At 44.6% G+C, this 18,563-nt stretch overlaps 2 protein-coding genes across 2 annotated transcripts; both read left to right on the plus strand.

Moving 5' to 3' along the window:
- Window positions 1-982: 982 nt before the first annotated feature.
- On the plus strand, window positions 983-2,196 carry LOC133896716 (transcription factor HEC2-like). The gene has a single exon (XM_062337314.1). The coding sequence runs from the start codon at window positions 1,172-1,174 to the stop codon at window positions 1,871-1,873; it is 702 nt and encodes a 233-aa protein (XP_062193298.1). The 5' UTR covers window positions 983-1,171; the 3' UTR covers window positions 1,874-2,196.
- Window positions 2,197-15,287: 13,091 nt separating this feature from the next.
- On the plus strand, window positions 15,288-16,992 carry LOC133897413 (uncharacterized). Its single transcript, XM_062338143.1, has one exon. It carries the CDS (start codon window positions 15,372-15,374, stop codon window positions 16,818-16,820), a length of 1,449 nt encoding a protein of 482 aa, XP_062194127.1. The 5' UTR covers window positions 15,288-15,371; the 3' UTR covers window positions 16,821-16,992.
- Window positions 16,993-18,563: the final 1,571 nt, after the last annotated feature.

Consider the following 18,563-nt stretch of genomic DNA (forward strand, 5'->3'; position numbering starts at 1 on the left):
CGATGTGGTAACGATGGTCGTGTCAATCCTTGCTCTTCCTCGCACTTTTTATTGCATGGAAGCCAGCAAGTAGCTTGTCATGTGACTCGTGCCTTTGCATGATTGCGTCGTGCAACAAGGCACAACACCAGTAAACCTATTCCACCGCGATCTACATGCGTGTTCGTAGAAAAAGTACACGATTCAGTGCACATATGCATAACCAGAGACGGCCCATCAATCCGACTCGGACAGGCAGGCTCGGTCCTCCCACTGTTCTTCTTTTCGAGGCCAGCTATGCTCCACTACCGATACGGGGATCGCAATGTGTGAGAAGCGGCCACCAACATCACTGTCCACATGTCAAACCGTCGTGAACCAGCGAACGTTCGGCAGTAGCCAAAGGAGGGCATAATTCCATTAGCTATTGCGCATGCACTGGAGAGGTATATAAAAAACATATAATATATGAGAAAATTAACAAATATATAAATATCAGATGAGAAATGAACGAACGAGATAACTCATATCCACTCTCACTTATGAAGTTGCCTTTGCCCCACTGTAAGATACGGTTCTAGGGAAAGAGAGGATACAGAGGTTCAGGATATCAGACTGAGCATGACGTTTCAACAAAATTTAAGTTGACTAAAGATGGGTCATTTAGGATGTTTTTTTGCTCGAATATTAGCTTATTAGTTGTCGGCATTCTTCGATATATGTTGCAAGATCGGCTGATCCGTGTTCTCCTTGAGATGTCCTTTTCATGGAAAATAAAGAAAGCGAAAGTTTATCTGGACATATAACATATTCAGTGTGGTGTAATTCCCGGAAGGAGCAGAAAGGGCGAAAGAACAGAGGGAAATAAAAAGAAAAATAAATTGATAGTGCTCGCTGATGCTAAGAGGAAGGAGCATTTGCTGCATTTCAGTGCGTCACCCAGTACACTGCAAAATATGCAACGACCCCACCAGTCCGTAGCCGCCTTGCTTATAAATAGGCATCTTCACCTTGCAGTTCGACAACAACGCAAAGCTCGCAAAACCTCCAGACCTTCCTGAAATAGCCACTAGCTAGCTGCTCACCGAGATCGCTGATCTTACTCTTAGTCTCAGCCCTTTCCAAGAACAAGACTCGCCAATTTCTATAGCTAGCTAGGTCGCGGCCGTAGCGCTCGATCCAAACCGAACTGATGGAGTTTGACCTGCTGAATTACAGCCCGGAAGCGCAGCTTGAGATGATGGACATGATGCTTGAGCTCGAGCAGCTCACTGCGCTCGACCAGTCTCTGATGGCGCCTATCTCGCCGCCGATATCCCCCATGCAAACCCCTGCAGCTCACTGCTTCTCGCCTCCACCATACATGCCGACTACCACGACCAGCACCGGTTACCCGGACCAGTACACCCCGCCAGCCGTGTACCCCGCCACCAGCCCCGAGCCCCAAGATTACATGCTGTCCCCGGGCGCTGACGCCGGCAGCGGGCAGCTGGGATCGCCGTCGTCGGCGGACGCCATGCGGGAGATGATCTTCCACATCGCGGCGCTACAGCCGGTGGAGATCGACCCGGAGGCGGTGCGCCCCCCGAAGCGGCGCAACGTGCGCATCTCCAAGGACCCGCAGAGCGTGGCGGCGCGGCTGCGGCGGGAGCGCATCAGCGAGCGCATCCGCACTCTGCAGCGGCTCGTCCCGGGCGGCACCAAGATGGACACGGCATCCATGCTGGACGAGGCCATCCACTACGTTAAGTTCCTCAAGTCCCAGGTGCAGTCCCTCGAGCGCGCCGCGGCCGCGACCGCCGCCGCCGCCTCCCACCGCGCGGCCGCGCTCGGCGCCGCCTACCCGGCCCTCAACGCGCCGTGGCAGTACGCGCTTCCGCACGGTGGCATGTAACAGACGTCTCATATATTGCCGTCGCGCGCGCGTCGTCGGTCGCCCCGGTGGCTTCGATTCTTCGACCGGTGGTCTCTGCTGCTGCTGCTGCTGCTGCTGCTCCAGTCGGCGTACTGTTGAGTGTTGTGCGCATGATCACATGCGTGTGTAAAGATGTAGGAGCCTTGATACGCTTATTGTTGTATCCGCATACGACGTGGTTGCTCCAAGCTTTTGTTGGACTCGCAATCCGTGCATGCGCGTACGTACGTACGTACCCACGTAGGCAGTACATTTCTTTGTACCTTTTTATCCATGCATGCAGTGCTTCATTTTCGATTACTTCTCGGTACAGTGTGATCCTTAAATTTCGTTCGCATGCACCCCAAGCGCAGGAACCGCATGTGTCCTTTTTTCTCCCGCTGCATTGGTTTACGTACTTACGGTGCAAAAGCGACCTGGCAAATCGGTCGGTCGACAAGTTCGTTGACCGTTCATCAATGGAGACGGTGGCCGTGTCCTCGCTGCCGCTCCTATCTCGTCAAGTCGATTTGGACGTGCCTTTGGCCGCCATTCTCACGCCGCTGCTCCGTACGGCTGCCGGCCGGTGGAGGACGTCGTGCGTGCCGATGACCGATCGACTAGCGACCACTCGTACATGAGGCACGCATGAAGGCCGAAGCAGGTAACATCCGCTGTTGCATTGCTGAGTTGCAACAGAAAAGGAAAAATTATACTAGCTCTTATGTAAGTATGGACTATTAGAATCATTTATTTACGTTGGGATTCATATCGAATAAGTAGGTAAAAAAATTATGAGATAGTTAAAAAAATTAACGAATAAATATATATTAAGTGGAATAGATACAAGAACAGATAATCCGTATGCTAGGCCGAGTTGTCTTTCCCGTTGCAACGGCGAACCGACCCCGGCATGCAGGCGCGCAACCGTTTCTGCCGGGCGCTGTCTTCGTCGCCGGCATGTGGCAGTGCCCGCCGGCCTTGAATTCGCGCCAATAGTTTGGTGCGTGAGGAAGTAGTTGCGGTTGTTTCAAAGCCGTTGCGGAATTATGAGCGAGCCAGGTCCACCATGGATAGTGTTCGGTAATGTTGGCTCACAGCATGTGTGTACATAATCCATCCAGGACCGGCATTGCTAAAATTTTAGGATCACATGGCCGTAGCATGGATTATATAAAACGTTCAAGAGATCTGTCGCTGATCTTGTACCTATAGTGGGGTTCGTGATGCTCAATTATTGTTCTTCTCCCTTTGTACCAGCACGAACGAAATAATTTAGGGCCTAGGGAAGCTTCAGCTCCAGTTCGATCTACTGCAAATCTTTGCTCTCCGTAACATCTGAAGAAACTAGCTTATAAAGGAGGCAAAGCTTTTTTTCGAACAGAGCATGTTTGCCGAAACAGAGTTGCAGCCGAGAAGATAAACATAGCCATCAACTATGCTGGATAACCATACGTACGGATCAACGCATTTAAACACATAAAACTTCCGAGCAGATTTATTTGTCCATTAGGTCAACAGCAAGCCATGCTCGATGCTCCTCCCGGACCACGAGCTCTGTAATCTCCGCCACGAATTTCCTGTCCAGCCGCCTCTCGATCGTATCATTTTCACGACACATACTGTAGTTTGATCTACATGAAAACGACAACTGAAGGCACGGCACTGTGCGCATCCAGTTAACTTGTCATTGTGGGACAGGATTGATTCTCTCAACAAAACAAGAGGATTTCACGTACGATGAACGAAGAGCTACTTGCTCACTGACAATCAGCTAAAAGATGCTACAAATCTAGAATGTATCCACGTCTTTTCGATCGTCCCATGTCAATTCGCGGCCCTGTGCTAGCCAAGGAACTCCCCCACCTCTCAACACTGATCCAGTTCTTCCCGTCGTAAATTTGTACACGCGGTTGGAATATTTCCATTTCTCTATACACTATTCAGCCCATCACCTCGGCGACATCAAGGGCAAATCGGCAGCAGCTCCCTTTCTCAGCAGTTGATCGAAAAGAACAGAGACGACAACCAATCGCGCATCGGAGCTCAGCAAGTCAACACAGTGACTGCCGGATTGCTGCCACATGGGAGGAACTGCCGCCGGATGCGCGCCACATTGCAGTCGCCGCGAAAGCGGCCGGTCGCCTTTCGCGCTCTGTCGCCGTCGCCGTGGACACGCGTCGCGCGGGCGGAGGGCACGGCCCTACCGGCGGGGGAGGTCGGGCTCGGAACAGGATTCGCGCGAGATCTTGGAGGGGCGCAGGTGCATCCCTCCTTGACCAAGCTAGCGAAAGGGCGGGCGGGCGGGCGACCACGAGTCAGGTGGCAGTGTTGGAACACGGACTAGGAGTAGCAGCATCAGCAGCGCACCATCAGGATTCAGGACGGACGGCGCCGTATCTCCCTCCGACAAACCAACCTGATCTCGGTCCCCTTGGCCACTCTTTCCTTTTGTTCAGTTGTTGCTTGATCCTTTGACGCCCCTTTTGTTTTGTTTTAGATTTGTGGAACGCACTTTTGTAGAACCATTGAGACTGTGCCGCGCGTAAAACCGTCCTTCTGATATCTGAGGCATTATCTTTCTCGTTCCCATCTAGTCTGTCTTTGGGTATTTGGGATGATCGGAAAGAAATTATACTCATTTAAAAATGCTTGGGAGGAAGAAAATTATATGAGATTCTCTACAGAAAGACCTTCGTGAGATCCTGATCCACGCTATTCGTTTTGAATTTAACGGTCTGATTGAACACATATGAGAGAAGTAGAGAACACGTGTTACACGGAGATGAAGATCTTTCTGTGATAATCGGTCTTATATAATTTCCTTCCACGGCTCCTATATTAGATACCGGTGTAGAATCCAACAATCGAGATCACATGTGCAGTTACACAATTGCAGCCGATACGTGTTCGGCAACGAAATGGATGAGCAGGAACAAACATATCACATCAGACTCGTAGTAGGGCTTGCGATGCTGTCTGGTTTAAAATATGTACTTTGGATATTGAGAGGGATAACATGTGGGCACTTGTACAAAGGCTTAAGCACCTGTGGCTTTCTCATCTAAATAATGCCTTGCTTTAAGCCCTCTAATCTATCATGATCAGTGAGTGTGTGGGTGTGTGTGGGGGGCAGGGGGTGGTCCTGATTTGGGCCTGTGCGCCAACCCTCGTTGAAAATGCTTGGGAGGAAGGCTGGTGGATGCTGCCCTTGCGAAAGGACATGCTGGGCAGGATGCATGCACCTTAACAACCAATGAAGATGTACTAGCTACACATGTGTGATTGATTGTCTTTATAGGTTGAAAGGAGACATGATGCAAAATTATATTTATTAAAAAAATTGTTTAATTAGTTATATTTATCCGGATAGACTAACTGAGTTCCTGTTTAGTTTGACCGAATCTAACAGTATATGAGCAAATGTAAGGATTAAGATTATAATTGGTTGCTCGCATGAATATGATTTCGTGATTTTGACAAGTGGGCTCGTCTTCATGAGCGATGCAGGAGCCTGCATCCGTCGAGTCAAGCTGAAGACGTATATTTGCATTTGTTAGGTCAAACTAGAACAGTAGATACAAACAATTAAATACGTTTCTTTATGAGATTATATGCATCCGCTAGGTTAGGATCTCTAAATACAGACAAGCAATCACACCCCATGTCTCCCTTTGTGTATTGCTTGGAGAAGACATGAGGAAATCGTGAGGCAATGTAGGTCAGAACAAGAAATAACTGGCACATTATACATAGCCCTACTTACATAATAGAGTCACATAGCCTCCAGAATGAAACGATTATGAATCCTTTTCTCAAGACCCTCTATGTTTTGAATTCGAAGATGATCTTGTTTGGCCACGAGGCGTCTACTCTTAAAGAAGAAAAGTTAAAGGAAAACATTCATTTCAGTCCCTCTCAAAAAAAAAAAAAATCCTCTCCTCCTCTCCTCTCTAAAAAAACAAAGGGTCTATCTATTCATCTGTCAACAGATTTTGTTTGTCAAAATCTGTCAGATTTTGAATCAATCAATAGTTGCAGTATATGTTGTTAGTTTAAAACACTCAAAATCCAACAAAACAAAACACCAATTGGCATATGTCCAAAACCAGTCTGCATAACGGCCCAAACCCGTTAACATACAAACGGGTGCAAAGACCAAAAGACAGCATAACACACGGCACATCAGCGAGAACACACATGCCGGCTGGATTCGGTTCAGAAGATGGTGGCAACAACACGTGCGTGGCAGAGCTCGGATCAGTAGACAACCATCAGCCTGCACGTCGGCCAAGCCCAGAACGGAGAAACCGTCGGACGCACCAAATACAAAGACGCCAACACAATAGCTGCAGCCATAAAGGGGCACTACCACGGCGACATGAAAAAAAAAAGAGAGTAGAGAGAGAGAGAAACTGAGAGATAGGAAAGAAATAAAGACAGGGAAACAAAGAGATAGAAGAAGAGAGATACAAAGAATGAGGAGAGTAAGAAAAAGGGAAAGATAAAAATAAAGATGAGCTAAAATTCAGTAAAAAATAGACAGTTCTGCGGTCATGACTACATGCTTTCACATGGTTATACTTCTTTCCAACATGAAAACATATATATAGTTAAAGCCATTCACTAAATAGCAACAAGCTTTCACAAGCTAATCATCATGGCGCATGTGGTAGCAAGCAAGGAGCCAAGTTCATGTAACCAAATCAGGTTTCGGGTTTAAATCGTTATAACCACCAGCTACTTGCATGCATAAATACCCACAACTATAAAACCAGCTTGCTATGAAACAATGAATTTCCATCGCAACACCTATGAAGAAGTCATAGACACCGCCAAACCCAACCAAAAGAAAATCATAGCCATTATTACATCCACTGAAACCAACAAAAAGCTACACCACACCCTACATATGAAAGATACAAAACACAAATAAATGAATACATACATACATACATACATACATATATATATATTTATATATATATATTCACCATACAACAAAAGGATATACAAGATGAGACAAAGAGTTGGCAGCCATAAAGGGGCACCAGCACACAGAAAACCACAAAACAGAAAGATATAAGCCACCGAGTCTTCCTCAGAGACATATATACATAGAGACGTACATATAACATACCATAAAAAAGAAAAATACAGCATACTGAGATTGGAGAGCATTCAGTGAGAAAGAGAGAGAGAGAGAGGGAGAGAAATTTCTGCTAACATGTGCACATTCAAATAAATTTCTGCATATATGTGTACATTCAAAGAAAGATATCTATACAGAGATATATAGAGAGGATCTCAGAGACAGAGAGAGATAAATATAAAGAAAATCAAACGGAGAGATATATACAGATATAGACAGAGGCTCTCAGAGATAGAGACAGATAGAGATAAATATAAAGAAAATCAAATAGAGAGATATAGAAAATATACAGAAAATAAATGTACATATATATGTGCACATATATATACAGAGAGAAAGGGAGAGATACAGCAATAGAGAAATAGAGAAAGAGATGGAAACAATAGAGCAATAGAGAAATTGAGAGAAAGAGAGGGAGAGAAAATAGAGCAATAGAGAAATTGAGAGAGAAAATACAGAATTGATAGACAATGAGAGAAAAATAAAGAGAGACATAAAGAAATAAATATACATAGAAGGACAGAGGAGAAGAGAGAAGGATAAATAAAGACATACAAAGAGGAATATGCATGGGGGAGAGAGAGAGCATAGAGACATAAGAAAGACACATAAGTAGAACATAGAAAAGGCACAAATATAGTACAAAGAAAGAAAGAGAAAAGAAAGCAAAAAAAAAGAGACCAGAGAGAGAAACTGAGAGATAGAAAAGAAATATAGACAGAAACAAAGAGATAGAAGAAGAGAGAGATACAAAGAAAGAGGAGAGTAAGAAAAAGGGAAAGACAAAAATAAAGATGAGTTAAATTCAGTACAAAAATAGATAGATCTGCAGTCATGACTACATGCTTTCACATGGTTATACTTCTTTTCAACAGGAAAACATATATATAATTAAGGCCATTCACTAAATAGCAATAAGCTTTCACAAGTTAATCATCATGGTGCATCTGGTAGCAAGCAAGGAGCCAAGTTCATGTAACAAAATCAGGTTTTAGGTTTCAGATCGTTATAACCACCAGCTACTTGCATGCATAAATACCCATAAATATAAAATAGCTTGCTATGAAACAATGAATTTCCATCGCAACACCTATGAAGAAGGCATAGACACCGCCAAACCCAACCAAAGGAAAATCATAGCCATTATTACATCCACCTGAAACCAACAAAAAGCTACACCGCACCCTACATATGAAAGATACAAAACACAAATAAATGAATATATATATATATATATATATATATATAAATATAATTTCACCCCATACAACAAAAGGATACACAAGAGGAGACAAAGAGTTGGCAGCCATAAAGGAGACAAGCACACAGAAAACCACAAAACAGAAAGATATAAGCCACTGAGTCTTCCTCAGAGACATATATACATAGAGACATACATACAGCATACCTTAAAAAGAAAAATATAGCATACTGAGATTGGAAAGCATTCAGAGAGAAAGAGAGAGAGGGAGGGTGAGAAAGTTCTGCTAACATGTGCACATTCAAAGAAATTTCTGCATATTTGTGCACATTCAATGAAAGAGATCTATACAGAGATGTATAAAGAGGCTTTCAGAGACAAAGAGAGAGATAAATATTAAAAAAATCAAACAGAGAGACATATACAGAGATATACAGAGGCTCTTAGAGACAGAGATAGAGAGAGAGAGAGATAAATATAAAGAAAATCAAACAGAGAGATATAAAAAAATATACAGAAAAGATATGAACATATATATGTGCACATATATATACAGAGAGAGAGAGAGAGAGAGAGAGAGAGAGACAACAATAGAGAAATAGAGAAAGAAAGAAAGAGAGGGAAACAAACAGAGCAATAGAGAAATTGAGAGAAAGAGAGGGAGAGAAAAGGGGCACTAGCACGGCGGCAAGCAAGGAGCCAAGTTCATGTAACCAAATCAGGTTTCAGATCGTTATAACCACCAGCTACTTGCATGCATAAATACCCACAAATATAAAAATAGCTTGCTATGAAACAATGAATTTCCATCGCAACACCTATGAAGAAGGCATAGACACCGCCAAACCCAACCAAAAGAAAATCATAGCCATTATCACATCCACCTGAAACCAACAAAAAGTTGCACCGCACCCTACATATAAAAGATACAAAACACAAATAAATGAAAAAATATATATAAATTCACCCATACAACAAAAGGATACACAAGATGAGACGAAGAGTTGGTCAGGAGCCACAAGGTGAGCTAACAAACTTACAGTGAGGCCAGCTCATCTGGACCATGCCACTGATTTGATATTTGAGCACAATGACACTAACATATCATTACACAATCCTCCATGAAGCCACTACCGACATCAGGGGCAGGCTCAAAGTAACAAAAAAAATTGGGCAAACAAGCCACTACTAGAACAAAGATAATAAAATCGAATCAAATATAGAAGCTGTTAGCATGGAATGGATTGGAGCATCTCCCACAGATACAAAGATTTGGATTGGGTTCCTCACAGCTAGGATGAACAAAACAAATCTCTCATCAACCTAAAATTTGGACTGGAGAGTTGCTTGCTCATATCCAATATTTGGACTAGCTTGCTCACAGTCAAGCAACCTGGATTCATATCCTGCCTTGATCCTTCGTTCACAAATGAAACCCTAATTTTGTGATGAATGCACACAAACCACTGTGGAAATGAACAAATCTATCAGCAAACCGAATACATAAGGTAAAAAAATGCTCGTATGAACTCAAAACAAACCTTGATTCATCTGTTGTTGAAGGGGAAAAATGCCGGGGTTCTGCAAAACTAGATCCCACACCATGCTTCAATCTCCACCTGAATGAAACCCTAAACCAAGAGGAACATAAAAAAAAATCAGCAAAATGAGTAAATCTCGATGCAGTATGAGTATATCGGGAACAAAAGAAGACAGATCTTACCTTCAATTCAAGAAAAAATGACGAGCCAGGGGGTGTTGTGTGTGTGTGAGAGAGGGGCAGCGAAGAGGGGGGGGGGGGGGGACAGCAGAGTGACGGGTTTCATCTCCTCCAGAAACTACTCCACGGTACGGTTAGCGGGTTTGTGGCGTGTGGATCCAACCCGATAGCGCAGAACACAGCCCATCAGCTTCCAACCCCTTGGCAAAAGTCGACAGATAAATAGCATTTTTGTTTTTTCAATGTCACCAACATTCTCTGTCCATTTTATGATGTCAATGAGCAATTGGTGTTTTATCGGTGATAGACCGATAGGCCATAAAGTTTTGGTCCAACACCTGTATTGTATACCATCATTCCAGCGAGCAATTTACACAGTCGATACAGTCAATGAACATCCACTTCAAATCCAGTACGAATCTAAGCACCATGCAACAACCTTCAGGAGACATGTGGCCACCATGATCAGTCAGTTATGCTGTGGCGTGTGACTAGTAATATTTTTCTGTAACAATGGGCCTTTTTAGAAGAAGAGGACGCTCTAGGAATTCTGAAGATTTAGTTTGAATTTGTGCTAAATTCTAGGGGTCAGTTGAGGACAGTATTGATCACGTGATTTCTCTATGAATCCTGCTAATTTCCCTGCATTTCAAGCATGCCTAATCCTGAGCTCCGATGGGCTGATCGCTACCTGATGTGTCCTGTGACTCCTGTGCTGCAAGAGCATCATTCAACTCGTGGCCGGATTCTTCCGTGTCAGCTTACCGTCTCTGCTCAGTACAGTACTCGAGCGCAGCACGTGGGCTACAAGCCGAGCAGCAGAGTGTTGCCGCTCGACCAAGCGAAGGGCCGACCGGTCACATGGGCCCGCTCTGCTCTAGCTAGTATGGGCGGCTACTCCGCCGGTTGGCCCCCAACTAAAGTACTCTCAGGTTCTCAGATCTCGACGACAAGCAACGAGGGATGTAGAGCGGCCTACTGCGGCGGGCCGGCAGAACGCGGGGTCGTGTACTCGGTCGTTGGAATTTTAGGTGGGTGGCATTCATTGCCAGCATATGCGCACGTGGTGCCGCCGCCCACCGGTGAGGGCTATGAGCCAGGGTGGTCCGGGAACTGGGCGGCGGTTTGGTCCTGAATTCTTGGCTTGGTAGATCCCACGGGGAACCTAGACTAGTCCAAGAGATTGTGCAAAGTTACACGGCTGACGGCTTAGGTAGTCAGATGACTCTCGCAGGGATAGAACTAAAGGGCATGGATGGACCTAGTTGAACTACCGACGAGAAAAAGCATAATGTGGACAGTCTGGATAGACTTTGAATTTTTGTTTGGTCGAGTTCCAGTTTCCAGCTTCTGCTTCAAGGTTAGAGTTTAAATTGCTCCATCATGCAATGCATGCACTTTCTATGGTTTTCTTCCTAAGCCCGAAGGAGGATGAGCTCGTCAAGCACGAACTCATGCCGTCATCAAGCTGCCTTTAGGGAGAAAGAAAAGGCAAATTTTGCTCACGGATATCCATCAAGTGTGTCTTTGCCTTGAGACACTATTTTTTCTTCTTCTGTCTTTGCTGCTAGATATTTCTAAAAAGTAGATATTTGTCATTGGGTTCTGTCTCTATTAAAACATTAATATTCAACGGAGAAGAGAGAAACACGGTAAAATGATTCAGTCCTAGGGATGTGGGACCTACTTGTCAGTCCTATCTTCAACCTAGTGCTCCTCCACCGGTGCTCCTCCTCCTCTCCCCCATGAACCCTATCCATCTTCGTTGGCACTTGTCCTCCTCTCATTTCTCCTCTCACTGCCACTCCATCGCCGCCCTGCCACTCCTCCATTGTTGCCCCTCCTTTGTGGGAGTTGGAGAAGACGAGCTCCCCAACCAATCCATGATGAGGAAAAGGGACGGAAGGCGTGCAGTCGAGCCATCCGGTAGCTATCCCAATCCCCCATGAATCAGGGCCTATTTGGTTGGGCTGAAGTTTTTTCAAAAGCTGCTTCTGGCTGATGACCCTGGAGAAGCTGATAGCCCATTTGGTAACCGCTGATGGATTTTGAGCTGAATGAAGTGTGCAATGTCTATAATAACTCTGGCTATTTGGAGTGAATGTATGTGTTGAGAATACTAATATATAAGGTGTATATAAATTTGTTTTAATTTTTGAATAGTAATTTTTAGTTATTTTTTTAGCATCGATAGTAATTTTTTTTCCAAACTGTGGGCTTGTGGCATACTATTTGGTAGTCACAAGTGAGATCAATTTTCTCTCAAAAAAAGAACAAGTGAGATTAATTTAGGTAAGTTGTACAAATCCATAGCCGTGGATCATGAGAAAATTTTAGCCTTCCCGATTCTCGGAATTTAGTCCCTTAGCCTCAGAAAGATGATATGTGGCTAACAAATGCTGATCTGTGGCAACAAGTGTGCAATTCGATAGTTATTATCAACGTGTAACATGGATTCAAATTAAAACATGAATACATGAAACAAGTAATAGGACCCTTGAGTAGAGTCATATATATACACATGATTTTCTAATTCAGCAATATTGCAAAAGTACAAATAAACATGAATGCATAACTCGATCAGATTTGCAAATGATAATGCAGCTCAACTGTTTTAGAAAATATAATATAGATACTTCAATAGATAATTTAGAAAATCTTCTGATATGATCGAAGGCTAATATGATCTAACCAAAGGCTATCTAGGATCCATGTCATGGCATATATTGTATCAACTAGAAGAGAGTACACTTGTTTCAGTGTTACAACCAAGATTGCTAATCAAATAGTATTGGCAATAACCAAATCATTTACATTTATTATCAGGCCCCATAAAACCTTTCAGAGAATCAGCAGGACATGAGGATACCGCCAAATACCTGCAATGTGAAGTGTGTCAAAGCACTTGTAAAGACAAGAAACTTCCAGATAAATTTCCAATGTATTTAAGCATAATTACAAGTATATGGATGAAAAGGGCTTGTGCTTTACTTTTACTTTTATGATACGAATACATGATAGTCGAAAGAAGGAAACATTACGAATATAAACACGAAGTAATATCATTTGTGAAAAAGATAATCTTGAACACTCATTTGCTAAAGAAACAAAATGATCACTATATCATTGATCTACATAATCCCTATATCAAATGATTTCAATGCGTAGTTGTGTTTACTGAAGACTCATGATCAGCAACAATTTCCAGAGCAGCAGTTTGACATCGTGACGCCCAATGGAGATCTGACACAGCAAAAGAGAATGGAGGTAAAAGTGGCCATGCATCAGATGAATGCATATACTGGGGCAGCTCAATGATCTGAACAAATTTGAAACTAGAAAATAAAAAGGCATTGTGAGTTGAAGAATGTAAGCACAAACAAACATTATATTAGAAGGTGTGAAGCATACATAAATGGTGGTGAGGAATCCATACCTGCACATACCACCAAATTGATCAGTACAAACGTGAGCAATAGAAATTTTGGATATAGTACCAATTTGATCTATAGGATTAAACTACATTGAACAAGTACCAATTTCAGATCTAAATCATGCACCAAAACAAAAGGAAAATGGAAATGAACTACTCCAACACACAGCAAACAGATCCGCGACAAGTCCGTTGAATTCGAGTGCCTATCCTGGAAAGAAATATTTTGATTTCCGCAGAACAAAACAAGGTTTAGTGGACTGAGAGGAGGGAAGAAAGAGGAGCAATAGCTCGGGCAGGCGGCAGCTCTCCTCGGTGGTGTGTGGAGGCCGGCGACGATCGATGGGCGGCGGTGGAGTAGACTAGGAGGCGACGGCATCGACAAGAGGGGGCGTCGTTGACGGGAGGCGGCGTTGACAGGTAGCCCTGGGCGGAGTCCATGGCCGACGGCAGCGCTCAGAACCCTAATCACCAGAGGTGTAGACTGCGTTCGGTCGCGAGGTTGCACGGGGGGCCGCGATGGTACCAGTTCATACTTTTTATGTGATGGCAATTGCGGGTAAATATGACTCAAGTCGGTGCACACTCTCATTTCATCCACCCACAAAAGCCAGAGAAGCACGTTTCAACTTGCTTTTGGCTTCTGGCTTCCGATAGTTCATTTTTGTTCTCGATTTTGGCCAGCTACTTCCAAAAGCAAGTTGTTTGGAGGACGAATCCAAGAAACTGAAGCAAAATCGCAAAGAAAAGACATAATAGTCCAGCTGCAGTTCATCCAAGAACAAAATTGCTAATAAATCACAAAGCATGACTCGTCTTGGTGAGTTTTTTTAGGAGGGGTGGGGGGTGCGGCTCTTTCCCGTTGTGTATTCCGGCAGCGTGTCGTTGTGGTGCAGAAGGCGATGATGACCCAAATAAAGATGGTAACGGGTAAAATACTCGCGGATAGAGGCTACCTAAACCCGTACCCACGAGCTTATACCCGCGCCCGTTACCCACCACGGGTAAGAAATGCTACCCGCGCCCACTACCCGCGGGCATCTTATACCCACGGGCGCGTCCATATGCCGCCTAAAGCACGGGTTTACGGGTAATTATGATGAATTTGTATACCTAAGCTTCTAGATTATATATCTAGTGGTGATTTGGACCCACATATAACATGATTGGAGCGGGTTTACGGGTTCACAGGCACGGGTATGCCTTTTTATTGCCCGCGACCTTTTGTCCATCGAGTTTAAGATCAAACTCGCACCCATACCCGCGGGCAAGCATTGAAACCTAAACCCGCACCCGTCGGGTTTCTTACCAACGGGCACACAGGTAATCTTTATCTGTTTCCATCTTTAGGCCCAAAGGTGGGCTTGCAGGAAAATGAAGGGAAGAGAGATATGAAACAGTGACAGGTGGGGCTGGGGCACTGCTGTTTAGGGTAGAAGGGTATATGAGTCATTTTGAGTTAGTCTCTCTTCTATTCATCAAAATATTATATATTAATGGCTGAACTGTCTTCCAGCAAATATCCACTATTTCGCTGTGGCCAGCATCAAAGATAAAAGTGTCCGGGAGAAAAATTTGGCAAAGCAAAAAAGAAGGCAATATAAGCTTCGTATTTTCATTCTCCCTTGAAACATGGGCTCATCGGCTACAAGATGGCATGAACAGCGATCGTCTACCCGGCCCGGTCAGAAGATCCTCTCTCCCTGTAACCAAAGCCCATGAACCAACATTCCCTAAGCTGATACCCATCACATCATTAGCCCACTTCATAACCCTCAAAAAAGCCCAGCCCATCATTAGCCGACGGCCTTAACAAACACGTTCTTTCTTTTGACCGGCCCTTATAGCCTTTACTAAGGCCCAAAAAGCCCAACAACTGGGCCGCCGTCGCCAACCGACTCCGAGGAAACCTCGCCTCCACTAATCCCCAATCTCGCGTCGCCCCCCACCCTAATCGCCGCCACCAACCCGATCTGGCGATCCGCCGCTGCCATGGCCCGCTCGGAGCACCGCCTCGCGTCCGCCGTGGTGCGCCTCCCCGGCTGCTCCAGGGTCTCTGCGTCGCCCTCCCCGCGCCGCGACCGCCGCCGCGACCGCTCCCCAAGCCCCTACCGCTACCGCAGCCGCGATCGCTCCGCAAGCCCCTACCGCGACCGCCGCCGCCAGTGGTCACCCTACCACCACGACCGAGGTCGGGACCGGGTACGGGACCGAGACTTCGACCCACCCGTCCGCGGTGGCGGGGGTGGGGGCGGGGCCTGGTCCGGCTCCGACGACGACGACGAGGACCTCAAGGGCCTCAGCTACTCCGAGTACCGCCGCCTCAAGCGCCAGAAAATCCGCAAGGGAATGAAGCGGTGCATCTGGAACATCACGCCCAGCCCACCTCGGGTCGAGGGCGACGAGGAGTACTACGGTTACAGCGACGAAGAGGAGGAGGAGAAGGAATCCACGAAGAAGAAGGGCTCACCGGAGGGGAGCGAGGAGGAGGAGAGCAAGGATGCGTCGGAGTCTGAGTCTGGTGAGTCAGTTAGCCATTCCGATGATTCTAGGAGGAAAAAGAAAGGGAGGAAGAGCAGTAGTCGCCGTAGCAGCAAGCGAAGCCGGCGCCACCATCGCCGTCGCTCCTGCGATTCCGAGACAGAGAGCGATAGTGAGAGCAACGAAGATTCAGAGGGCTCATATGATTCTGAGGACTCTAGGGATATGAAGAGCAAGAAGAGGTCGCGGAGGCACAAGAAATCTAAGAGGAGGGATAGGAGCTCAAGGCGGAAGAAGAGGAACAGCCAGGATAGAGCCTCAGAACAAAGCTCTGAGGAGGAAGATAATTCTGGCTCTAGCCCGAGGGACAGTAAGAAAAAGAATAAGAGCACAAAGAGGAAGAGGGGCAAGCGCTCTGACTCTGAAGAATCAATCCCTTCTGATGCCAATGCTGATGCAAAGGAAGTTGATGAATCAATGGTGCCAGAGATTGACCCTGAAGCAATCAAGTTCAAGGAAATGCTTGAGGCCCAGAAGAAGGCTACCTTGGAGAATGAGACGCCCGTTGGACCAATGCCACTTCCGCGCACAGAAGGGCATATTAGCTATGGTGGTGCACTGAGGCCTGGAGAAGGTGATGCTATTGCACAGTATGTTCAGCAAGGGAAGCGTATCCCACGACGTGGTGAGGTCGGTCTATCTGCAGATGAGATTCAGAAGTTTGAGGATTTGGGGTATGTGATGAGTGGAAGTAGACACCAGAGGATGAATGCTATCCGTATCAGGAAGGAAAATCAGGTTTACAGCGCTGAGGATAAGAGGGCGTTGGCCATGTTTAACTATGAGGAGAAATCGATTAGAGAGCACAAGGTTATGGCTGACTTGCAGCGCTTGGTTCAGAGAACCATTGGCCATGATGTGGGACCTTCACATGATCCTTTTGCCACCACGGATGGCTGAGTAATGATATCTGGCTCTTATATAATGAAATGGTCGCCTGTATTCTTTTACCTGTTTGTGATTCATACAATGTAATTAGTGATGTTGAGCCTTCCTACGTGCTGCACATCTCTTATGCAGATATTGCACGTGAACAGTAGTAAAAAACTAAAAAAGACCTTATTGTTACCTTCTCTTATTGCAAATATATGTCGTTTTAGTCTCCTCAATTATTCTCTAAATATAAGTTATTCTCAAACTTCTATGCACTCTTTTCTCTTTTATTCTCTTCTTGTCCTTATTTAATAAATGCTATCACTCTCACAAATGAATATGTTATTTTTTCCAATGCAGAATAAATAAAGGGCAACAAGATCATTTGATCTACTTTCTTAATTCTTGTACATAAGTCTAAAACGACCTACATTTGCAATCGGAGGGAGTATTTTGTATTGGCTATACTTTCTTACGCTGGTTACTATGCTTCCGTGTGCTTTCGCTTTTCAAGCTGCTTGATTTTTAGCATGATTCATGGGAGATTGCTTGCAAACTGTTTTTTTTGGGGGTGGGGTAGTCCAATGCAATCGGGTATAAATTTACATTTTGTGCAGGATAGAGATAGTCCAATGCAATTGGGTATAAATTTACATGGTCAAGGATATAAAAGGATAATTGCAACATTTATCTCATGTTTATTTGTTATAAGATCGCTGAGTATGCAGTTGATCGTCATGTGGCCATGACTGAGATTGGTAGTAGCTTTTTATCCTTGCTTTTCCTTATGAAATATAATTTGTTTTCAAACAAACCATGAAAAGCAACAATTGTATCAGACTTCCCATTAAGTCAAATCTCTATGGAATCGTCTGTTAAGGAAGCTGGAAATCCTTCCCATGATCTTTTTTCTTGTGAATCAGATAGATGGTTGGTATGAGATCAGATAGCAAGCAACCATAGGTATATTGCTGTATATAAAATGCTACATGCCATCTCTCAGCGACTGATTTTGAACATCCTGATATATTCATGTAGCTTAACTTTGCAATCTTGATTTCGCATACTGGAAGGTGTGTCTCGCACTCGTTTTCTTCTACGCTGATGGTTCTGAACTTAGGAAGAAACTTCATTAGCTGACTTTAATAAGCTTGTACTCAGTAATGTGCAGTTCTAGTGCTTATTCAATTGATGGTTGTTAACTGTTGTCAGTTGATAGTTTGTATTTGGACATACTTCGTGGCGAGTTCAATCAATTATAGAGATACACCATGCCCCTTTCTGCATGACTAGCATATTTGGTCAAGCACAATTATGGTTCAGCACCCAGAGTCGCTTTACTCCCTGCTATATTTCATCTGATTTTGACCTGGTATATGCACCTGTAAGGGTAGGCGATGAACTTGACATGTTTAAACTTTATTTTCTTTCCTTGGAACAATTATTATTGGCCTATACAAGTTGCATTTGTGCACAACTGCTGTTTAGGGGTGCAAATTAATTAACCTAAGGTTACCCACAAACCTTCTTTAGTACAATCAATTACACTAATTTTCTGAAATTTTACTCAATTTGAGACAAGTAGTGTTATTAATTGAACTAAAGAGGGTAGGTGGGTACCTCTAGCTCCACCAATTGCACCCCTACCGCTGTTGTCCTTGTCCTGATGTTAGCATGCTCCACCAATAGTATCTTGTACTGTATTTATTTTCATAGCTGTTCTGTTGCCGCACGGGTTATTAATCAGTTTTTATCAGCAGTGGTCATGGG

Source organism: Phragmites australis, chromosome 17 (genome assembly GCF_958298935.1).
Source record: "Phragmites australis chromosome 17, lpPhrAust1.1, whole genome shotgun sequence".
Lineage (NCBI taxonomy): Eukaryota > Viridiplantae > Streptophyta > Magnoliopsida > Poales > Poaceae > Phragmites > Phragmites australis.